The 25875-nt window shown below is 41.3% G+C and overlaps 1 protein-coding gene across 1 annotated transcript; it reads right to left on the bottom strand.

Moving 5' to 3' along the window:
- Positions 1-21933: 21933 nt before the first annotated feature.
- Positions 21934-22731, bottom strand: LOC123257211. The gene is made up of 2 exons (XM_044715332.1): positions 22492-22731; positions 21934-22407 (listed from the first exon to the last, which is right to left on the bottom strand). Exons 1-2 carry the CDS (start codon positions 22729-22731, stop codon positions 21934-21936), a joined length of 714 nt encoding a protein of 237 aa, XP_044571267.1.
- Between the last annotated feature and the right edge of the window lie 3144 nt (positions 22732-25875).

Here is a 25875-nt window from a genome sequence, read left to right as displayed (position 1 = left end):
CATTATTATGCATCCAATTTATTTGTATTTAAATTATTTAGAGTATAAAAATGTAACTCCTCTCCCCCTTCCCACAAGCTTTTCAAAATATAATGAAATGAGGTTCTAAAGTTCCTTTTATGATATGTATATAAGAATAAATGTATTTATATCATTAAAAATAAAATTTAATTGAATGCTAATTGGAGTGAAATAAATATTAACAAATATCTTCTAATAAATCAAATGTTCTGGGAAAAAAATTAGATTTGTCTCTTTTTGGTAGTTTCTTTTGACTTGTTAAGAAAGGGCTTGAACGCAAAAGAAGTGTATTAATTAAGTCTGTATTTGTCAATATGCGAGACATCTTCCGAGTATGTTGCAGCCGGCATTTCTTTATTTCTTTGTTGTTGGACTCTGCAGCTTCTTCTGATAACTCTCCATTTGACAGCAACGCATGCTCTATCACTTTTGCACCGTGAATTAAAATTTTATGCACTGTTGCTGGAAGATAGTACCATGGATATATTTTTATCAACTGCTTAGCGGTATCCAACGCATAGGTTTCGAATTTTTGAGAATTAGTAGCATATCCGGATGCTAAGGCTTGCAATATCGTTGCGCAGCGGGTTATTACTTCTTCATCAATGCCTGTAATTTCAGATGCCAAGCTCGGGTTACCAAAAAATTTCCTGGCACTGTTTCCATCGTTGGAAGTTCCCCTGCCTCCGTCTCTAGGCTTATCAACAATTATTCCCATTTTATCGCGAAACTGCGCTTGTACTCGTTCTTTTCTTTGCAGTACATTAAGCATTTGTTCTTCTGATCTCGCTTGCCACATTTTTGTCTCCAATTTTTACGAAATGTGCAAAAAGTACTCAAAAAAGCATATGTAGGAAAGAAGTGGTGCTAAGCCAAATTTATAATACTTTTTGTCAGCTTTTTTTGTAAGACATTTTTCTAAATCATTCATTTCGGTGGGCCTTTCACCGCATATAAAGCATTTCATAGACAACGTATTGTTTAACGCGTTGCACACTTTACCATCTACCATAGTAAGTTGCAGGCTATGATTTATAAGTAATTTTTTATTAGGACTTTCAAATTCGGTTGGCTTTAGGTTATCTATTTTATTTTTGAAGTACAGCTCTTCTTCAACGGATAGTGTGGCTGTCTCCTTTTTAAATTGAAGTCTGATTATATTAGATGATGGTCTAGGATTTTTCCATATTATTTTTGAGTTACTTACAGATATAAGCTGAAGTGGGACGTATGATGTTACAAATAGACATCTATCATCGTCATTGCAGTTTCAAAAAACTTTTTCTTATATTCACTGTGCCCTGTACTGCCATCAAAGCCTCAATTTCCCATTAATGTTAGTGTGTTCTCCGTGCCATCAAGAAAATTTTCAGTTATAGTTTTTTGGAGCTCTAAAATGCTTAAAGCTGTGTTGTCTAGTAGACTCTGCAGCTCAACTTCTGCATACGTTCTTGCTACAGTTATATATCTGGATATCTTAAGGTCTTAAATTTGAGAATTTTCTCATAGCTTGGCAATATATTTCATAAAGTTTCACTATTTATAAATTCACGAATAAGCAAATATTGATTGAAAAGCGATACGACCTTTTCCATATTTGGTTCGGATGACTTTGGGATCGGTTGAAAATAGGATGACCGTAAAACAGAAGCTGCAGACTCATCATGTTTTTCTAGCAGAGCTATCCGACGACGTTTTGTCATTTTTGAGGACCCAGAAAAATCAATTTTAGGTCGTCCACGTTCAGCACTTGCAATCCTTTGTTGATGTGGCTCAATTATAATTGTTTCAATAGTGTTCAGCCAATTAGATTGATGTTTAACAATTGAATTCTTAAAACGATTTCATTTGGACCAAAAAGCACAAATTTTTTTGCAAATGTAACTAATGCAATTATTACGTTTTGTTATGTCAACTGCGTAGCCTTTGTGTTTAATGCTTTCTTCTATTACACTAGTAACTCTCCGATTTTTTTCTGCATTAACGCCCTCTTCTTTGCACCAAATATCAAAGACGTGAAAATTCGCACTTACAAGAAGCACCTATTAAAAATGAAAACATAAAAATAAGCGAAAAAATAGTATGCGAAATTATCGACAGACACAAATGACGAAAAGAAAAGAAACATAACAAAAGCAAAGGAAGAGCAGCAGATTGCTTCGAGAATTTGACCTTGAATATAGTAAGACAGCTTGAGTTTATTAATGAGTATGTACACATTGGCAAAAATCGGCAGCTGAACCTAACAAATTTATTACCTGAAAACATTGGTAAACGCACTCATATCACTAATAAAGGGGGAACCGGGGGGCAATATATCTAAAAGTTCATTAGATATGTTAATGGTAATTGAGTTTTCTACAACTTTAATTTTATTAATTTTTCGATTCATTGAAAATTTCAGTCGGTAGAGGCTCGAACATGCCAAAAAATTGCACTTTTTTGAGTAAATTCAACTGCAAAAATGTACATATCGTCGTACAAAAAATATATATTGTGTAAATCACTCTATTTGAGCATTTTTACTATTCGAACGTTTTTCTCATTCTCATTCAATGTTATGTATTTTGCTTGCATATAAACTCTACTAAATAGCATTTGTATATATTATGCATTGTATATTATGTATATTGTATATTATCATACACTTTTCCAACCTTATATTTTAAAGATGATTATTATTTATTATCAAGATTATTTAAGTTGTTTTTAATGGATCCAGCTGGGTATAAAAAGACCTAACAAAACAAAGGATGAGCAATAGTTTAGTTGGTGCCAGAGATTGTGCATTTCTTGCGTTAAATTTTATCCGTAAGGTTTTGAAAAATGAGTAGAAGAAAACGCGAGTTCGCCTGCGTAAACGATCCGAACGGTTTTTGCAATGTTTGCGGTGAACATATAGACCGTAAAAATATACGATCATTTACTAATGACTTACGACAAAAGTACTTTCATTACTTCAAAATTGAGCCGAATCTTAACGATCCGTGGACTCCACAGAGTGTATGTGCCACATGCCAATCAATTCTTAACAAATGGGCTTGCGGAGAAAGGTATGTACCTGTCACTTTTCTTTATATCTTCGTCATAAGAAAAGACTAGTGGGATTGCTATATATTAAACGTTATTCACGTCCATTTCAGTCGTATTTCTGCGGTAGCATTATCAGTGGTTTTGGAAAAATTGCCAAGTGGAAGTATGCCCGAGTGAGCTCAGTGACGTTTTCAGCACGGGTTTTTAGCTCCAGGAGTAAAAACAACGATCTACCGGAATCGCCACGAAACATACGCGAAGTATTTCACGAAAAAGAACCTGATTTGCTATTGCAATGAGGTTTGCGGTTTGTTCCAAGAGCTCAATTAAGAGAATAATCCTGACGAATGGCGACTGTTCATCGATGGGTGAAAAACTAGTTTGAAAGTAGTTCTCTTGCACAACGGCAACGAAAAACCTTCTTGTATCTTTTTTGTAAGAATTTAAAATGAAAAATTAATTATTTATTATAAATAAATGATAAATAAATATATAATGGATAATACATAATACAAATGTTATTTAATAGAGTTTATATACAAGCAAAATACATAACATTGAATTAGAAAAAACGTTCGAATAGTAAAAATGCTCAAATTGAGTAAATCACTCAATTTGAGCAATTTTTTGACATGTTTGAGCCTCTACCGCCTGATATTTGCAACGAATCGAAAAATTAATAAAATGATATAGCAATGTTGTAGCAAACTCAATTAACATTAAAATAAGTGCTCATTCGGCACTAAAATCGGTTCATTAGAACGCGAGATATACCAAAAATAATCTGCACATCATATGCAAAAAACTTTAAAAAATTTATGAAAGTCATTTTCGTGTTTAGTAGACCAACATACATCAGAAAATCATAATGATTAACGAAAGGCATTTTGAGTGTAAACTAGTATTTTCTGTTCTGCCGATTTTTTGAATTATGGCCTATGAGCGCAACCACTGTGCAGTGCCCCGTGATGACTCTTATCTTATTTCCCAAGTAATTGGGATGTTCTTTTTTTTTGGGATTTTGGGCCGGAGAGGGGACGAAGTCCCAGCAGAGCGAGTTTTTTCTCTTGTTGGCCTCCCTGAGTTAAAGTAAAGTTCACCCTGGAGCGGTGTTGTGGTCCCTATGCGAGCCAATTCGTTTGCTATGCATTTGCCTGTGATGTCCGTTTATCATGGACCCAGATGAGGCTTATGTCATTCTGGCTTGCCATCTCGTGGAGAGATAACCTGGAGTCTGAGACTGTTTTGGAGTTGCTGGTGATAGAGCGGATCGATTTAATAGCCGCTTGGCTGTCACTATATATGTTGACTTCTCTTTGTGTAAAGTTGCCTATGTTTAGGTATTTTGGTGCTTCCCTTATAGCTATCACCTAGGCCTGAGAGACGCTGCAGTGATTGGGTAGTCTAAAAGAGGCCGTGATTCCTAGTTGTTCGAAGTATATTCCTTCTTCTACTCTATTATTTAGTTTGAAGCGATCGTTAGCTTAGCGGGTTCTTTGGGCCTGGGAATTGGTTCATCTATTCATCTTTATTAGGAATGAGGGTCTGAAAGGGTGTTTGTGGATACTCCCTGGAAGTGCAGTAGTCTGTACTATTGGGAATAAGTGGGTCGTTTAGTAGAGTGGTAGAGTGGCGCTCGTGTTGAAGGCGCTCCATTGCTGTGCTTACCTTAGCCTTATTGCCGCTACCTTATATTGCTCTATTTCAGCTAGTCCTGTGTTTGATATGCTAAGTATGGCATTTAGGGCTTCGATTGGGATTGATCGTAGTGCGCTACTGATGCATAGTGTTACTGCTTGCTGGATTTATTTTCAACTTCAACGCCCTTACGTTTTTCTTTTTAAGGGCTGGCAACCATACCAGTACTCCATACAGTAGGATGACTGTGGCGGTGTAGATCCAGTTTACTATATAGAGCGACATGTCCCTTTTGAGTCCTATGCCTTTTTGGCAGGTAAAGGTTATTTTTGACCTTTTTGAGAAGAAATTCTATGTTAGAGTTCCAGTTCAGATTCCTATCCAATATTAGCCCTAGGTATTTGGCACTATTGCTGAAGGAGAGCCTTCGGTTGTTTAGTCTTGGGGGGACGAGGGGCGAGATTTTGTATTTCCTGCTGAATAGAACTTGCCCTGTTTTCTGCGAATTTACTCCCAGGCCATTACATTACTGCTTGTCCATTCGGCTAAGGTTTGTAATTTCGTGCTCATGAGATCGCAGAGCGTCTGTGGAGATTTTCCTGTGAACAGGATTGCAACGTAATCCGTCTCCCTTATCCATCTTACAAACAATCGAGCTGACAGAAAGGGGAGAGGACTCCTCCTTGTGGTGTGCCTCTGCTTACGGTCCTTGTTAGAGAAGATGTGCCTAGTGAGGACGTCACTGTTCTGCAGGTTAACAGCTGATCAATGAGCCCCACCAAGTGGTAATCGACCCTAAGAGTCATCAAAGCGCTGGTTATGGTGTTCGGGAAAACGTTATTGAAGGCCCTTTCTATATTTGGACAGGCTACCAGGGTACTATTTTGGCAAGGAGTATGTGGAGGGCAATCCCGGTTGATGTACCTATTTTGTAAGCATGTTGTGCGTTACAAATTTGGGTGGAACTAAGTGTGCATCTTAGGTGGAAGCCTATGACCCTTTCTATCATCTTAAGCAGAAAGGATGATTGGCTTAAGCAAAAAGGATTGGTCTGAAATCTTTTGGGGTCGTATGCGATGGCTTGCCAGCATTGGGTATGAAGACGATCCGCGATTTGAGCCACTGTTTGAAGGATCTGGTAAAGATATTTTAGAGCGGATTTGTGGCAAAGTCTCTGCTTGTTGAATTTGTGCTGGTATTATCACAATACGCCATCGTCTGGACCGGCTAATTTATAAGGCTTGAAACTGAGTATTGCCCAGTCTAGGATTTTCTGATCAATATCCAGTTTGAAGTTTGTGGGATGCGCACATGTATTGGGCGGAGCGTGCGGTGTAGCAGTGTATCTAAAGATTCCTTACTTGTACTGGTCCAAGTGCCATCTTCATCTTGAGATAGCCTAGAGTTGTGGCTGATTGGGATAGGATTTTCCTAAGCCTCTCAGCTTGAGTTGTGTTTTCGTAGTACATTTTCGGATGGCCGTTTTGAAAAAGACCAAAGAGGCCTTGTATTCGGTCCAGAGTATCTCCTCGCATCCGGCTTTAGCCCTTTTGAAGCATTTTGCTCCTTGGGCTGCCTCTACCCATATCCATTTATTTTTTGGAACCTTTACCGTCGAGGTTACCCCTGTCGATAACCCCGAGCAGGATGCAGCTTTTCACAACCTCCGCGAAGAACCGATTCGGCTGTGTGCGCAGCTGCTTTGCCATGGGTTCTACCGGCACATCCTGGAATCGCTACCTTTTGGGATGTGATTTTATCTCCTGTTTCAGAGCTAGTGGTCTTGGCGTCTTGCCAGATTCTGGAAGGAACCCTTTAACACATTCCACCTTCTTAAGCCACTCCGCGGAAGTTCTGGCCGATGTGGCCTTTCCATAACGACGCAGTATCTGTCCTGCAGTATTTTTTTCGGAATATGTTAATCTGTTGGTTCACTACTCTTTCCCGCACCGGTAGGAAGCATCATGGCACATAAGCCGGGAGATACAGCCATGGTGGCGGAAGGTAGGCCACCCTTAGTTTGGGGCGAGGTCCATCCTGACCCTGCCTAGTTTGCTTGGCCGGACGGATGGGTTTTTAGGGAGATCCTGATTCCTTGTTTATGTTCTGCGTAATTTGTTCCATTTGCGGTTCCACGAGATGCCCCGCAACGCCCGGGTAAGGCATCTTAGAACAGGGGGTCTCCAGGGACCTTGAACCCTCCGTTTGAGACTAGGCAGAGTTAATATCCCAGGCCCCCAGCCTGTCTGACTCTCGGCACGGGTCGAGTGACACCTTAGTCCGTCCCGGGGTGAGATGGTGTTTTAGGGTGGGAGGTGGGTAGGTACCTTAATGTAGGAGAGGGGAAGTGTGTGAGGCTACTTTATAGAGTCGGCAACACAAGGCGGATGTGACCGGGCGAGGGCGATCCGCGAGGAGAGTCCTGCTACGGGATCCTTCGCTTTATTCACAGCTAACCTGAAGAATAATTTCTCTCTTTATCTTAAAGCGGACAGACGTGTTTTTTTGTGCTCACTACGTTTTTCTAAATTTGTAATAAGCTTACCATAAACATTCGGTGTTTATTCATATACACAAAAAAAAATAAAAAAAAAATTTGCAGTTGTTAGATCCGTATTGCTCCCGTTGTGCAGTGATAGTTTGGAGGTAAACTAATAATTTGATTAATATTCCCTCCAAATATAGCCCTGCTCTGTTTCTTCATCTCTTACGGTGTTGCTTCTATTCAGTTCCTCAATATCCTCAATTCAAGGTTCCTCAATAATAAAAAAAAATAATATTAATAAATTAATTATTTAATTTTTAATAATCTTTAATAATTAATTATGGAATTTAAACTTGACTGTGCGCTGAAGTCTTGTATAAGACAATCTCGTCTTCCCAGCTTACCATTCAGCTGGCTTTGTGAAAACGTTTTACACGCTAAGTGTGCCGGGTTCACGGCCTCAGTTTCGGATGCTATTTCAAGTAGGTCTGGTCTTCACTTTTGGTGTGACGGTTGTCGTGCTATTCAGCACGAAATGAGATCGTTCATGAGGCAGACTAACAACGGATTCAAGGAGTTGATTAGTGGTTTTCGTAAAATCAATGACCAACTCTGTGCGCTCTATATACAGTTTAGTAGTCTTCAACTACTAAATAAGTCTCCAAAGCATAAGAAATCCTCTTTTAGTGATGTGCTTGTGCGAATAATCTTCAATTGTCCGATATGGCCTCTGTGGCATTGCTTCAAGTGATCCCAGACCCAATAATTCAAACCCCCGTAACAGTCACCAAACAGGGTAATCAACCGTCCAGACCCCCGGTACGTACTGATGCCGTAGTATTAGTTACGACGGCACCAAAACCCTTGCAGGTGATCTCACCATCGAAACACATTTTTGTTTCCCGGCTTGCCCCTGATACTTCTGAGATTGATATCTCGGCTTACATCAAAGCCACAAAAAAGTTGACATAAAGGTGGTGGACATTACAAAATTTAAATATTCATACACCAGGCACACATCATCTTTCAAAATACGTGTGCCCTTGCAGATGTTTAAGACGATTTGTTCCGCCAGCTTTTGGCCAGAGAATATTTTCGTCCAAGAACTTCAGCCAAGTACGGTGAAAAAAAAAAACCAATCCTGTGATGTAAAACTCCCACATGTTACAGCCACTGACTCAGTTGTAGCGGTGGTCTGAAGGGACATTAAAAGAAACCGAAAATTAAAAAAAGATAGGTAAAAGATGACTTCAATATTTAAATCGAGTAGCCGATAAATACAACTCATTGCAGCGTTTAAAGTGGACAGATTACGTTCTGATATTTTAGGACGCTTAGATTTTAACAATAGGTGGCGCTAGAAAACTTAGTTATTACCGGTTAAGCTCAGAGATTTGTCTACCCTGACGGGGTATTGATCAGGGAAGATTAGCGGGTTGTGCTAAAATATGGAGGATGATTTAGATCGGGGACATTTCCGCTGCAGTTGGCTTTAAAAGCTCGGAGGCGTGCAGTTTCGCTCTCTTTTCTTGTGTGCGCAGTCGTAAGTGACAGTCGAGTCTACGCTTATTTAAAATCGGAGATAAATTCCAGATCAAATACAACTGCGGTTAGTTGTCTGTCCGGCTGAAATTAACACCCATGGAAATTATTTCTATTCCTCTAATAAGCGTATCAATAGTCTAAATTTAATGGGAGCTTAATGCACAAGCTTGCGAGCAGTAACCTAAATGGAATAGCGAAAACCCGAACTTTTAACTCTATTTAGTTTCCGAGATAAATAAAACATTCCGTAAATTCAGACCTGGAAACAAATGCTACATTTTTGTAGAAAGGGCATTGACCAGGATCAGTTTAAGTTGTTATTATCTCCCTCTAGGAATTTCGAGAAGATTAGAGGATAGTCCTCTAAATAGGAATTCGAACCTCTTGTAACTTTTGCGAAGAAAATTAGTAAACGAAAATAAAACCTGCGACAGGCGTGGCATTAAGCTTGAGTTCAGTTAAGATATCTTTTATATTTCCTGAGAATTTTGGTTCTGGTTTTGTAAGTAGAAATAGGCGTTAGGGAAATATCTAGGAGAAAAATTTAAAATGGGTTTGGACCGATCCCCTGAAAAAATAGCTTCGGGAGAAAGCTCAAAGCATGTGTGTTCCATTTGCAAGGCTGAGATCGAAACGGCAGCCGAGTCCTCAAGAACAACTTGTAATCACGAGTTCCATAGGCGGTGTATAGATTCCCATTTTCAAAAAAGCAGACTCTGTCCAATTTGCAAATACCAATGTGGGCCATCTGGGAGTAAGGCGCCGGATGCACGCGAAACCCGGTCAAGATCTCGTATGCAACAATCGGGCAGAGATTTACTCACTCTAGAAAATACTTCCTTTAACCGGAATAGGACAGGACCGACTGTAGCATCACCAAGGTCACAACATAGTAGTTAGTGAGTTGGAGCAAAGACCCGATAAAGGAACCGGTGTATTCAGGAACCGGTGTAACAGTGGACAACTTTATATACAGAGTTGAAGCCCTTACTCATCAAACTTTGGAAGGGAATTTCGGGATACTATGCCGGAATGCAAATATCTTGTTTGAAGGCAAAGCTAATGAATTTTATTGGAGGTTCCACAAGTCTGATGGTGTAGTTCGTTGGGACAGATTATGCGAGGCTCTGCGAATGCAATTTAGGCAAGGAATAGATGACGGCGATATCCAATGAGGAGTTGATACGTAACCGAAAGCAAAAACCCAATGAAAGCTTTGATTGTTTTTTTGACAGTTTATCAGTGTTAACAGATCAGCTCGAACAACCGTGGGGTACGGCGAAGTTAGTCCGAGTAGTCAACAATAATTTGAGACCGGAGATCCGGCACGAAATCTTAAACGTGGAAGTTAGCTACGTCTCAGATTTAAGAGAGATATGTAGTGGGAATCCTTTCTTGAAGACGTGAGGCGTACTCATGGTTACGGCAAAAGTAATCCTTTTAAAAAGGACGTTTCTGAGATAGTACCTGTTGATGAGGGAAAGCCCACTGAGTCCGATGAGGAAGAGGCTCAAAAAACTTCAAAGGCAGCTCTACGAAGCCGAAGTACAGACCGAAGACTTCCAGTGCTCGACCCAATCAATCAACGATGACCGAATAGGAAATGAGGCATCCATAAAGGCTTCAATAAATAGACCGGACGTACGAACAAACCCGGATTTGGCTTTGTTACATAGGAAGATAGTTGAAATTTCTGAAATAAAAATTTCGACAAGTAATAGTAGCAAACCTATACAACCCCCGAAGACTCGAAGCGCTGCTAGAATGAAATCATTTTGGCACAATATTCGAAAATTTCGTCAAGGCATTAAGTATGTATGTGAACTTCAGATGACTTCTCGAGATTCTCGACCGTTTCTGCCAGTAAAATTTCTAAATCGCACCGTCTTCGGGTTGCTGGATTCAGGAGCATATCCTGTGTAGGAGGGAGTTTAGCCAAAGAAATAGTTGCCAGTCAAATGGTTTATAAGCCCCTTAAGCAAAAGGGGAGCACGGCTGATGGAACTGTCCAACGGGTATTAGGGTTAATGAAGGTTGAGTTAGAATTTGAAAACGTAGCGAAGACCTTTACGATTTGTATTGTACCATCTTTGAAACAAGATTTGTATTTAGGGGTGGACTTTTGGAAAACTTACAATCTATTTCCAAAACACTTAAAGATAGCGGAAGTGGAGAAAGTCCCGATTTGTTACGACAAGGGTAATGATGGTAATGAACACGATTTAACAGACATTCAAAGAGCCAGATTGGATATTGTGGTAAATTGTTTTCCATCATTTGCTCGAGAGGGCTTGGGGAGAACCAATTTAATACACCATGAAATTGACGTAGGTGACGCCAAACCGATAAAGCAGCGACACTTTCCGGTAAGGTTTTCATCTACTTAGATGACCTTTTAGTGGCTTCATCCAGTTTCGAGAGGCATTTGGACGTATTAAGTGAGATATCTCTGCACCTAAAGCGGGCTGGTCTAACAATTAATGTGGGGAAGAGCCATTTTTGCATGAAGAGTGTTCGATATTTAGGTCATATTATTGAAGAGGGAGGTATTAGGACGGATCCCGAGAAAATATTTGCTATCAGCAGCTTTCCAGCACCTAAAAACCTTCGCAGTTTGAGGAGATTCATGAGTTTATGCGGATGGTATCGCAAGTTTGTTCCCAATTTCACTTCTCTGGCTTCTCCTCTTACAAATTTGATGACGACTAAGAAACGGTTCGTCCTGACCGAAGAGGCTGTTAAAGCATTTAACGAGCTAAAACGCTGTCTGTGTGAGGCTCTGGTGTTAAGCAGTCCTAACTTTTCTGAACCTTTTGCTATACACTGTGACGCCAGTAAAACTGGAGTAGGCGCGGTGCTTGTACAAAATTCGGAGGAGGGAGATGAACGTCCAATCGCATTCATATCAAAGAAGGTAAATAAGGCTCAGCGTAATTATACGGTAACGGAGCAAGAATGTCTGGCGGCAATAGTGGCACTTTGAAATTTTACAGCATACGTGGAAGGGCATGAATTTAAGGTCATAACGGATCACGCATTCTTAAAGTGGCTCATGTCTAACACGGACCTTAGTACTCGTTTAGCTCGGTGGGCATTATCTCTACAAAAATATCGGTTCACCATAGAGCACCGAAAGGGTTCGCAGAACGTTTTGTCCTGGTTAAACGAGAATGAAATATCTGCAATCGACTTGCGGGAGGGATTATTGGTTGACATGAAATCGGACTGTTTCCAATCCTTGGAGTATGTGGATTTACTGAAGCTTGGGATGGAAAACAGAAATAATTTTCCTGATCTAAAGGTGGAAGATGGGTATCTCTTCGGTAAAGCAGAACATCTCACGGGTGTTCAGGTCCACGATGAGTATGCTTGGAAATTATGGGTTCCGAAGACTTTAGTTCCCGAAGTTCTTAGGAAAGCACACGACAACCCCCTTGCTTCTCATGGAGGCATTCATAAAACGATTGAAACAATCCGGAGGTATTATTTCTGGCCTGGTTTAGTAATTGACGTCAAAGCCTACATTAATTGCTGTGATGTATGTAAGACCACAAAGGCACCTAATCACACCTTAAGACCGCCTATGGGAAAAGCCCCTAAAACTCTACGGTTTTTCCAACAGTATTTCCAATACATAGATTTCCTGGGTTCTTATCCACGGTCAAGAAGTGAGCATATTGGAATTTTTATCGTCCTTGATCATTTTTCTAAATACATGTTTTTGAGACCAGTGCGAAAGATCAACGCAGAAGTGGTGATTAAATTCCGCAATTCCGCTCAGAGGCATTTCGCAGGTTGACCGACAAATACGATATCAGTCACTCCTTTACGGCATTTCATTTGCCACAGGCCAACGCTTCCGAAAGGGTTAATCGTTCAGTCATTTCCGGAATCCGATCCTATTTGCGACCAGATCAAAAGGACTGGGACGAACACATCAATCATATAAAAGATATAACATACGTGCTAGGCAAGTTGATTTAAAAGAAGGGCAAGAAGTTTATAGGCGGAATAACGTCAATAACGTCCCTTCAGCTTGGTTTTCAGTCTAGGGTACGCTGGATATACCCTAGCCTGAATGTAGCGGGGGAGCTTTGTAGCGGTGGTCTGAAGAAACTTTAAAAGAAACCGAAAATTAAAAAAAGATAGGTAAAAGATGACTTCAATATTTGAATCGAGTAGCCGATAAATACAACTCATTGCAGCGTTTAAAGTGGACAGATTACGTTCTGATATTTTGGGACGCTTAGATTTTAACAATAGGTGGCGCTAGAAAACTTAGTTATTACCGGTTAAGCTCAGAGATTTGTCTACCCTGACGGGGTATTGATCAGGGAAGATTAGCGGGTTGTGCTAAAATATGGAGGATGATTTAGATCGGGGACATTTCCGCTGCAGCTGGCTTTAAAAGCTCGGAGGCGTGTAGTTTCGCTCTCTTGTCTTGTGTGCGACAGTCGAGTCTACGCTTATTTAAAATCGAGTTCTAACCTCGTGGGAAAAATAAAGTGCTGAAAAGTGGAAAATAGTGAAAAGGAAATTTTACTTGCGCCAGGAGCATTTTCTGCGAGTAACCCGGACTGTTTCATTTAGCGGGAGCTATCTGCCGTTTGGCCAGCCAAATTCAACCCTATTCAGAGGGGCCAGATCTGCGGGTATGTAACCAACCAAGCCCTCTTAATCCCAAATTATAATTCAAAAAATCTGTTGAGGGTCTAACAAAATTGGCCGAATGAGATGAGTTGACGTCGCTCCCGAAACCCTTGTATATCTTCCCGAGCTTCGGCTTATTTTCTTTTCTCATTTTTCTTTAGTCATTTAAGTCCGAAATAGTTTCGATTCAAAACCATAAGGATCATGTTTTCGAATTTCTCTCAGTGTATATAAATGCCCGTATGCAAGCTTAAAGCTTTTATATGCAAGAAGTAGTCTCCAGAAACATCTTACGATAAGGAATCTCTTTGAGCAGACAACACATATTTTAATGCCTATTTTTGGAGATTTGGCCGCTTTTAGGTCAGTTACAGTTTTCAGCCCTCGGAAGATCGATTTTTCTACGCTGGATCAGGAGTAAATACTGTGAGTCATTTTGTGCATGCTTTTTACAATATCCTAAATTCTCCCCTGAATGGAAAAATTTTCTTTTGATAATTTTTATAATAATCTGCCAAATAATGTAGCATACCTGGTCGTCAATGAATTTGCAAAAATTAAATAACGTAAATTTATTACAAAGCTATAAGCTTGAACTAAAAGTGAATAATTTAGCATTCAAATTGCGTTTGATGAAATATCTAAGTCTCTTCAAGATGTAACTTTCTAATGCCGAAGCAATGTTTGTAAACTTTAAGATAGCTTTTTAAAATCTTTTCTCGAATCTTATACACATTAGCAAGTCAGAAGAAAACTGAATCGAAGACAGTTATGAAGAATTTTCTACTTTTATATAAAAATTGTTTTGTTAAATTTATCGGAGTATTTTAGTACATTTATCATTATGTTAGCATGTAAGTTTATCTGCAAAAATTAAACCCTGTTAATTTTGAATCATGAAAATGAACTAAACCTTATTCATCTGAACTCAGCTAATTACCTGCGGTCGTAGGATAAAGGGGTCATCAGAGCCAGTCTCAAGGATGATGATCATAGGTTGGGAGGGCAATTGGGGGCCACATCTACACCAGTGGTTCCGCCTAGTTTACGTCTTTGCGCTCTCGTCCTTCTCTATCCACCTCTATAAAATTTGATCTTCTATATACTTTACCGGTTCTATCTTGCAATTCCTATGTCGCTAGCACGCTCAATTCTTGACTTAAGAGTATTAATATGTAACCTGTGCGATCCGTCCGAAACAAAATCTCCACCCCCCAAGCCGACGAGCGAGAGCCGGACTCTATAGCGTGCCCTTTTCATTACACACACCGTTACACGTTACACACTTTCAAGAAACTTATGTCTTCACTAACACTCACCTATCAGAATACTAAAGGGTTACGTAGTAAACTTCCCAAACTGAATTCTGATAGTTCTTTCTTTGCATCTCATATTATTGTATTAACAGAAACCTGGATAAAGCCGGAGATCTTAAGCTCCGAAGTTTTTCCTAGTAGGTACACCACTTTTAGATGTGATAGAACTCAGCGAAGGGGAGGAGGAATGTTAATTTCTGTACGCTCCAAATTCGCTTCTGAAGGGGTAAAATCACAAGAGTTTGGTGACATTGAATTTCTTTGCACCAAAATCACTTTGTCCGATCAATTTTTGTATGTTACCTGTTCTTGCATACCACCTTCGTCCGAACCGCCAACATACTGGCAACATTTGTCCGCTATTCGTTTGGTTTTCGATCGACTGTCTGATGGACCCCAGTTGATCTGGGTGACTATAATATCCCAAAACTTATGTGGTCAAATGTTGAAAATTCACCGTCTTTACAGCTTAACTCCCATCACGACTTCCCTGCTGGCATATTTGACATGTCACTTGGAAGAATTAACCACGTTAGAAAATTTTTAGGTCGGCTGTTGGACTTATGTTTCGTTTCTGATCCTGATGGAATTACTCTTTCCAGAACTTTGCCCCTTTCTTACCTTGAGGACCCATATCAACCCACTCTTGAGGTTTCAATCGAAAAAATTGCTTAATTGACCATAAGTCTACACTTAAATCACTACACTTGAATTAAAGTTCGTTTCTTCCGTAAGGCTGACTTTATGAAATTAAATAAGTTAATTTCGGAATTTGATTGGTCTGATTTACTGGCATGCGAGGATATAAAAATCGCATTACAAATATTTTATTACACTTTGAACATTTTCGACGTTTGCGTGCCGTGGAAATATCCGTCCGCTTCAACGACTCCGCCTTGGTATACCAGGCACCTTATAAATTAAAATTTAAGTGACTTTAAAATTTTTTTTTTTTTTTCATACTTTTATCTTTTATTTGTTGGATCTTCTCTTATTAAGAGACTAACAACAATTTTAAAAATCTTAATCTAATTCATAATTAGTTTATCTTTGTAAACATCTCTACTATGGCGCCTCCAATGTCAACGGGCTGGAAGGGATTGTTGTCTAACTTGGCTTAGCGATCTGGCTAGAGGATTTTGGTGCGTGGAGAATTTCCTTTTGTATTTTTCCTGGAGTTGAGAAATTTCGACATTGACGAGAGGTCTACCTAGGTCTACCTAGGATACCTAGGATACAAGATGGTCAAAAGAATTTAATGACCCGTACATAACTAAAAGGTTATATACATAATTGGTCCGTCCGATTCTTGAGTATGGATCGTGTGTCTGGAGTCCTCAATATGGAGTACACCAAGATCACATAGAATCTGTACAAAAAAACTTCCTGACTTTCGCTCTTAGGGGACTTAATTGGGATGCAAATCATTACCTCCCCTCTTATCTTAGTAGACTTTTACTAATCAACTTACCATCATTAACAAACCGTAGAACGATGCTGGGTGTCATGTATCTATATAATCGTATTTATGGAAATATAGACAGCCAGCATCTACTAACACGCGTTAATTTTAACGTTCCTAGTAGAAGGACTAAAAATGTTCGTCCTCTACTCCTCAGCCATTGTGGTTCGACATATGGGAATACATGATTAACAGCATGGTTTAAAAACGACCTCCAGCAGTTTAAACAAATACTTATGTGGTGCACTTGAAGCACTTAAGAAAAGGTGTAGAAAATAAATTCCTAATAACAAAAATCTACCTAGGAAGGGTGGTCAGGACCTCCCGCATTTACTTAAGCCGCTATTGCTGCTTGTGCTACCGCTTGCGCAAGGGATCTATTTATGGTTCTCTCCGTTCCTTTCTGCTGGTGTGTCTATATGTATATTAAGGGACATTTATTTCATGGATCTATTCCTAGAACGAAAAGGAAAGGCGTGAGTGTTCTTTTTTGTTTAAGGATTAGGGTAACTGCCCTCTGCGAGCATCACTGGTTTCATTTACCGGGGATCCTACCGTTCGTATCGCCGCTTCGTTTCGAGATTCACAAAACGCACCCCGAGGGCCGGTGATCCTTGTCCACCTCCGTGGATCGTATTTGATTCGTTTGGGAATTGCACATTAGGATGGACGACTATGCGCTACTTTCTACTATGGGTTGGCGGGACCACTTGGATGACAATTAGTTTCTTACCACTTGGTCAGCTCGAGCTTGACTTCTTATAGCAGCCAAGGTCTATTAACCAATTTTTATCTAGTTAAACGGATTCCGTATAAAAGGGGAACACGTCTCAGAATAAAATGCATCTTAAATAACAATCAAACAGAGTTCGTTACTCAGTACCATAAGTTAACCCCAGTCCCCAGCTTGTCCCGACTGCCGCCGGAAAGCTCTCGTGCATCTGCCGTCATGCGCTATCGTTGTCTCGCTCTCTCGCGGTACCTCTCGGTCGCCCCGCAGCATCAAGCGTTGAGCCGCTCCGTCATGCGCTATCTCGCTCTCTCGAGCTAACTTTCGGTCGCTCCGCAGCATCAAGCGTTTATTATTCCAATTCGGTCGTCAACCCATCGCAGTCACATACATATGTCATATGTTCTATATATAAACCAAATCATACATAGAAATCTAAAGGACCTTGTTTTATCAAAGCTTACATTTGGAACATTAAATAAAGCTCCGGAAACGCTCGGTAACTGAACATTGGTGAACCCCGACGTGATTTTGCTTAGGAAAATAATTTGTTGAACTATTTTCCATTGAAAATTTGAGCTGCGCAGCTTAAAATATAGAAACATAATCAAATAAACAAATAAACCATTAAAAACATTATTCGGATTGTGATTTGTGTGCGCAATATTAACATCTGTTTACATACATACATACGCTGCTTGCAGAATGCTACAATCGCTCATATATATAATGGGGTAATTTATATAGAAGTTTCACAGTGGGTCGTGAGCTGACAATAAATAAACGAACTAAAATAATATTTTTGTTGCGAAATTGAACCTGGCCAAAGATTGAGCCAAAGTGCAGTTGAGGACCTTTAAGGATTGCTGTCCTCTTTGAAACCAGTGGAAACATTTCCTGAGGCGATGATAAATGTGCGGCTTAGCAAATTGGAAGGCATCGTCGCGGATTTCAAGAGCACACACAAGTAGCTGTCCGAGCTGGATGTTGCAGAACTCAGGAGCGATCTGCGCGTCAAATTCAACGATGCGACAAGGGAGGCATGATTTTTCCTGGACCAGAAGATTATGCAGCGCTCCAGTTTGTTGCCGACAAGTTCGAAACTGATCAACGATAATTCTGCCACCGACGATTGATTTGCCGACGACATCACATGCACCATACTTTGCGTAGGAACGTACGAAGTAGACCCTTTCATCTAGGTAACTCTGCATTTATGATTACAAACTCTTCCGCATGCATTTTGCTGCATTTTGGTGGCAATTCGCAAGCTCATGTCCAAAACACCTCTCCTGAGGTTTCGGCATCTAGTGACGCTGTGTCTCGGTCAGCGTCCGACGCAGTCAATTCTCTTGTCGCTAAGGATCGTTTTGGTGATGTGGTGCTGCTAGCCACTGCCAATATTCTGGTTAGTAACCGCTCCGGAGTTCTACTGCCCTGCCGAGCGCTGCTCGATTCTGGCTCGCAGGTGCATCTAGTCATTACAAGGATCGCGAACCAGCTGCAGCTGCGGAAAATAAGGTCTCCGGTGACTGTGTCAAGTATAGGTGGCGCGGGGTTCTCTAAAGATGGGATTTCAGCGCAAGTAAATGCTCTGTGCTCTGACTACTCGGCGCAATTAACTGCGATCGTAGCTTTTAACAACACTGACCTTCAGCCCAATTTTTGGACGTCAGCTCTTGGAAAATTCCCGCCAATGTTAAGCTAGCGGATCAGCCTCAGCCAATTGATTAGCTAATTGGAACTGGATTATTTTACTAGCTGCTTTGTGTGGGGTAAATTCATGTGTCTGCCTGACGACCGAAGCCGCTGAAGGTGGAGTCTAATCGCTGTTGTGTTTCCAAGCCAAAGAAGAAGCGCTTCCGCAAGGGGCTCAGCAAGAAGGAGAAGTATTGCACACACCGTCGACACTTCGAGAAGCGTAGGGAGAAGCGTCTGGCCGGGATCTGCCCAGTGGCGGCTAGTGTGATAGGTCATATATTACCCAGTGTGGATGCGAAGCCGTTCTTGGACTTTGGCAGCGAAATGGCTACCGAGATGCCATTGCCCAGCTGCAGTGACATCGAGGTTGAATACGACGATGACGAAGTGTGTAGGGTACGCTGCTGAGGACCGCGTTTGGAGCTACAAAGCGGACAGTCGAATTGTGGATGCTGCCCCTTCATAAAGCTGTTGAAAGCTCATCTTCCAACGGGGGGAGTATGTCGGGTCAAGCTGCCGCCGGAAAATTTGGCCGGCAATAATTTATTGAATTAATTTATCTTCTCTTTTATCTTTATGTCTCTATTTCCATCGCCTGCTCTCGTACATTCGATCGGCCACCTGCATCTGCCGTTATGCGCTATCGTTGTCTCTCGGTCGCTCCGCAGCATCAAGGGTTGAGCCGCGCTCCCGCGTTTATTATTCTATGTCGGTCGTCAACCCTACGCAGTTACATACATATGTCATATGTTCTATATATAAACCAAATCATTTAAATAAATTGTAATCATACATCGAAATCTAAAGGTCCTTGTTTTATTAATGCCTAGATTTAAAACATTAAATAAAGCTCCCGAAAACGCTAGGTAATTGAACACCCAGAAAATTTATATTTTACAAAGACAAAGACGCTCGCAGACCTCTTAACGAAATACGTATAGAATTCTTATAGAATACCATCAGGAGCAGGACCTTCACAGAGTTCCTCCAATTCAAGCGAAATCTTGAAACCTCTATCAAGAGCTAGTGAACAATTTCTCAGAGAGGACCAAAAGGTCAGTTCACTAAATCAATGGCACGAGGGACGACTTGACGATTTCGAGTACTTCTTATGCAACCGAATTGATGGAAGACAATTTTCCAAGCACAACCTATGAAGGAAATATGGAAAAATATTGTTTCTGGATATCACGACATTATCAACCTGGATCCAAATTTAAAAAAGAGGATCGATTTTAAGTAGTGCGAACGGAATACTTCACATTTCTGGCCGAAGACACATATCGAAGAGCGGAATCTACATTTAGACAAAAAGCCACCTCTCCGTGCGTGATGCCTCTAGTCTCTAAGTTCCATAAGTTTAATGGTGTAATATGCAAGCAATAATGCAATAGCATTCCCTAGCAATATAATAAGCAAAAAGTCAGAGGCAAAACTCAGGTTAAAACATAATTGCTAGGGAATGCCTCAGACTGTACATATGAAGTGCAAGAGTCAGCATACATGCATATACTGCATATACATGCATAAACACACAAACCATGTATAATTAATAAAGTATTACCGCTGCCGGGAGACTCTAATAAAAAATAGAATAAGAAATCGTTATGAAAAATGATTCAAACTAATAATAAAAAAAAAAGAACTTGGATACATGTACTCATTATTCAAAAACCTGCAAGGAATCACCACATGGCGAACGTGACAGGGGTCCTAAAGAAGCTAGGTCATCAAGAAGCATTGAAAACAGAGCATTTAGAATAAGGCCTAGGACATCAGGAAGCATTGAACCTAGAGCATCAGGAATAGCTACCATTGAACAGAGGAAACAAAACAAAAAAATATAAGTGAGTAGAGTGATGAAGAGTGTGACAAAAATTAAAAATTAAAATTGACTTTTTATTAGAAAACAAAAATACGATCCGCCCACCAGACAAAATATTTTTTTTTTGTATATATAATGCACTGTTATGCATTAAAAATTAGAATTTATATACATTTTTTAAAATTGAGCGGAAACCTTTCTGCCCAATTAGAGTGCGACCTGTAAAGCCACACAAATGCAAGGCAGGAAATGATGTACAACATTTTTAAAATAATTTTTCAAATAAATTTAAAAAAATTAAAAGTTTGGGGATCGAGTCTGCTACGCCCAAGTGCCGGTCAGTGGCATAAGAGGTGAGTAACTGTTTCCTCTTCCTCCTCGTCCCTGCAACTCCTGCAGTATTCGTTGTGGGGTACTGACAGACGTGCTGCGTGTGCGCCTATCAGCCAGTGCCTGGTAATTGTCTTTACCGCTAGGCTACAATCTGTCCTGTTTAGAGCAATAAGTCTCGCCGATCTTTTCCCACCAGGGTTTCCTTGCCAGGTCAAAAAACTCCCTCCCGAGAGGGTTTGTAGACCCTGCCCTTTGTGGTTCAACCGCGGCGCAGTTTCCCTCATGACCCATATGACCGGGTACCTATATGAGGTCATACTGCTCCGCCATCTCGTTAAGAGACCTGCAACAGTTGTTGACTGTCCTAGAGTTGGATGAGAAGCCTTTAAGTGCTGCTTGACTATCCGAAAAGATACAAATGGTTTTTTGGTTGCCCGTAAGTGCCGGGGATATAAGTGCCTCTTAAATGGCTATTACTTCAGCCAGGAAGACACTGCAATGGTCGGGAAGTCTGAATAACTCATTTAGACACAGACGTTAACAAAAGAAACCACACAGCGTTTGCGCGAATTTCCCTACAAAGGCCATAGCAACATCGTCTCCGTACGCAATGATTTTACAGCCGCCATCCTCTAAGGACCGCTGTAGGTTGTTAATCACCACGTTCCATAGTAATGGGGAGAGTACGCCTCATTGCGGGGCGCCCCTCTTGACATATCTTCGAATAGACGATCCTCCAAGATTCGCCCCGACACTCCTGTTGACCAGGATCTGCCAGCCACGGATCGATCGTCTATTCCAAGTCCCAACAGTGCGTCGATGATTAAGCATGGCAGGATGTTGTTAAAGGCATCTTCGACCCTGCCTTGGGTATAAAAACAACCTTTGTACGCAGTCACGCCTCTGACACCATGCCAAAAGTGAAGACTGCGTTGAAGATCTTTTTAATCTATCGCCCTAGATTAGCTCCGGCCATTAATAGCTGAGCCGGTAAAATGCCGTCCGGGCCCATTTCAGATTCCTTATACTGAGGAGGTATTCAACCGAGTCCTGGAATCCTTGGCTACGCATCTACTGGGTTGTCCTGTCCTCGGAGCAACCTGGTTGGTAAGAGCCTCAAGGGACTCCTGGCCCATCGCCCATCCGGAGTCTTAATATAGCCTACGTTGGAGGCCGTGTTTAAGAAGATCTTTCTTAGACGAGAAGCCTCTGATGTCCCTGGATATTGGTGCAGAAATTATCCCAGGCAGCTCCTTTTGCCTTTCGCAGTTCTTTGTTGTGCCGCCTAAGTTCAGCCTTATATGTCTCCCATGCCTCGTCCGTATTGGTGCCATTTTTCTTGAAGGGTGTTAGCGCCGAGGTCCACCAAAATGACTTTTTCAATCTGATGCTGCCCATTCTCTTTACAGGACAGGCCTTATGGTACGCCTTGTTACATGCCAGTGTCAGTGTTTCTACCATGGCGTTAAATCTCTCATAAGTCTCAACAATCCTTGAAGGTGGTTGCCCTAAGGATCTATGTAGAATATTTTTATTCAGATCCCAGTTAACCTTCCTAGGATTGCGTACAGCTATCTTAGTGAAGTTTTCGAAGTTTACCGCTATCTCGACGTAGCGATGGTCCGAAAAGGAATGCTTATCAAGGACCCTCCTCTTGGTGACTGGGTCCTAAGGAGTACGAGAAGAGGGTTATGTTAACGACTTCTCTCCTGTTCTTGACGATAAAGTGGGCTCTGAGGCTCAGTTTCTCACTAGAAGTTTGGACCTGAGGATGAAATCGAATATTGACTCATCTCTCTCGTTTGTGTCAGGATTTCGCCATTGACGGTGATGGGCGTTAGCGTCGCATCCTATTAGTAGGCCGATCTTTCTCCTTTCGCTGTCTTGTACAAGCCGTCTGAGCAGCATGTTTGGGGGTCCAAACATGGTCCAAACATGTCTGAGCAGCATGGGGGAGGTCCAACGTGGTCGTGGTCCATATACACCGAGCATATTCTAGAGGGCCGCCTTTGCCCTCTATAGCTGCGGCAACGTCTTTGTAACTGAAATTTGGAAGTGAAGCAGGAGGGCAGCGGATGCCTCCTTACTGTTTTTGAGATTTATTCTTTAAATTCTCCACCACAGTAAACACACCCACCCTCCGCCAAAGCTCCTTGGAGCTCAGACCATCCTTGGAGCCATTATCAATGTCACCAATGATGGTCCCTTGGTTACTTCAGCGAAGGATCTGTTCCCCTGTTGTGTCTGCACCTTCTTTTTCTTAGCTAGTGGCGCTCCACCTTCGGTCGACCTCTGCTTTTCGCACACGGCGCGATCTCCTTGGCAGAGACGCCCTTATCAGCATGAAGGTCGCTCTTCTCCTATCCTTGCAGGAGCCCTTCCGCTGTATGAAGAGGTTCGCAGCCGGCCAGTACCCTGATTTTAGCTGCCGCAACGAGCACTTCTTCCAGGGCGCTCGTAGTGTAATCGATGTCCGATTCCATGTTAAACTCCGGGGCGAGTTCTATGTGGGCACTCATGTACTTTTTGTATTTAAGCCAGTTCGTTTTTGGCTATGTCAGGTCGCTCAATGTCGCTCTTCTCCTATCCTTGCAGGAGCCCTTCCGCTGTATGAAGAGGTTCGCAGCCGGGCCGGGGCTTTCCTTGGGGACCGCCGGCTTGTGAAGGGTTCCAATGATTTTTGATTTTGAAGTTTATTTTAAATTCATATTTTGAATCCACGAGTAGGCGGGGAGGGGTTCCTCCGCTTATCATGATGAGCCTAGTTGAAACTGAGGGGTCGGCCGGTCCCCTCAAGTCCGCACATTACTGTCCGTGCACCGTCTGGACATGCATCTCGCGGCATATGCAGTTCCACCATGGATTGGTGAGATTGGCATCCTCGGCAGAGATATGGCCTTAACGGGACCTGTTAACAGCCGCCGTTATTACCCTGTAGTACCCTTTGGCTTACGGTCTCAAAGTCGATAACATCAATCTAATATTAATAGCAATACTAATTGCTATAATTTGTATTATTGTTTATTGTTCAAGTTATATAAGTATCACAATAGATTTATTAAGGGGACAGGATGGTTTGAGACTTAAAAAAATTTTTTTTTCTCACATTTTCAGATATACACAACATAACATATCTCAGGAATATCCTAGGAAAGTTTCATGTCGATCGGACTAAAACTTGCTGAGATACCGATTTTCTAGTTACTTTCTCTCCATATACTTTCAATTGCTTTTAAAACTTAAGACGCGTTTTTCTCAAAACAAAGTTTTCAAGTCAGTGCGTAACGTAACTCAAAAAGTAATGCTTTGATATAAATAAAATTCTTTTATCTTCTTTATTTATACACATTATTACACATCTTTTATACAATAAATACTTGCGGATGAACGAACGCATTAATTAAAAAAAAATTTTTTTTAACATTTTTACCGGCAATAATGGGCTAATTTTTATGTAAAAATGGTACCCCCGACTTTACAACCGCGGCAAAAATTCAAAATCGCATGTATTTAAATATTGGTTCGTTCATTGTTTGAAAAATGCTTGCTAACTCGCATAATATCGCATCTGGAAGCTTGCAACCTGGCACACCACCTCCGAAGAAACCACGGAACCATCAAGCAAGTGAACAGATTAACATCCGAAATACGCTCTGTATTCGAACAGCGAGAATACTGTAGCGCTATTTTGCTCAACGTCTCTCAAGCTTTCGACCGAGTTTTGCTTAATGGTTTCATGTACAAAATTAAAACGTATTTGCTAACATAGACCCACAAGGTACTGGAATCATACCTCTACATTAGGGTTTTCTCAGTGAGTTGCAACGCACCTAATTCGGGCGACTACATCATTGAAGCTGGAGTTCCACAAGGAAGCGCACTCGGTCAACGTTCGCCGACCATACCGATATCCATAAACATCCTTAAACAGAAGTGTAAACATGTAACGTTTACTCTTAATAGACAAACATGCCCTCCGCTTTCACTAAACGGTATGCAGATGGAATACAAGAAGGTGCACCTAAAACTGAAAGCCAGCAGCCTCCACTGGATCATAAACTCACTCTCGCCACTGTGCCAGGACTACAAGCTACTACTCTACAATTCAGTCCTAAAGTCAATCTGGACGTATGGCTCCCAGCTGTGGGGAAACGCGAGCAGCAGCAACATAGACATCATACAGCGCGCACAATCAAAAATCTTGAGAACTATCACTGGGGCACCTTGGTATGTTCGCAACGAAAACATCCACCGGGATCTGGGCATCCTCGCATTGAAAGACGAAATTTAGAAGCAAAAAGAGTCCTACAAAGAAAAAGTGTCTTCGCACGCAAATCCCCTCGCTCAGGGATTGACTCGGGTTCGGGATCCCGCCTGCGACGCAACGACCTTCCAACAGTCAACATGACTGTTAGTAAAGTTAAAAATATAAGATTTATCCCGTGACGGCCAGTGTAAGTCTGGCCTTACAGTGTTATCGGAAATAAAAAAATTGAATTGATTTACTTAAAATATTAGTTTCTTGTGCGGAAACAAACAAGAAAGAAGGCTTATTGTTCTGTATGATGACGGAGTTGTGTGGTCTTTTCCAGGCTTCGGTATCATTATAATGATAGATTTCTTCCACTTTTTTGGGAAATAGCCAAGATTAATGATACCATTAAATAGTTTGAACACGACCTATATAACGCAATTTGGAAGTTTGATCAGCATCTTTGGCGTCAGTAGGTCACCACCGGGAGCCTTTTTTGGTTTTAGCCCTCTTATGACTTTTTCACTTTCGTTCGGCCGGAATGAAGGTGCAGTTGGCTGAGGGGTAGCCTCTGGCTGAATGAGTGGCAGGAAGAATAAATTTGAGGCAGGGTTTGGCTGGAAGACACTTTGTAGCTTTGTAGGAGATGTGTAGCGAATGTTTCAGCTCGGTCTTCGTCGCTGCGAGCCCAACATCCCTAAAAGCTTCTTATCGGGATGGTCGTTTCGATTGGGGCGCTAAGATTTGGATGGGCCCTCCACAGAGGATACTTTGTGCTTGTTGGTAAAAGAATCTGGATGTACCTCAGCTGTGCATTTTCTTCCTGTTGGTGAAGAGCCTGGTCAAGTGATTGTGTTGCTTCCTTAAGGCGTTGCTTTGAAGCT

Source organism: Drosophila ananassae, chromosome 3L (assembly GCF_017639315.1).
Source record: "Drosophila ananassae strain 14024-0371.13 chromosome 3L, ASM1763931v2, whole genome shotgun sequence".
NCBI classification, from domain to species: Eukaryota; Metazoa; Arthropoda; class Insecta; order Diptera; family Drosophilidae; genus Drosophila; species Drosophila ananassae.
Note: the sequence above shows the minus strand (reverse complement) of the source record. Positions and strands in the feature narration are given on the sequence as shown.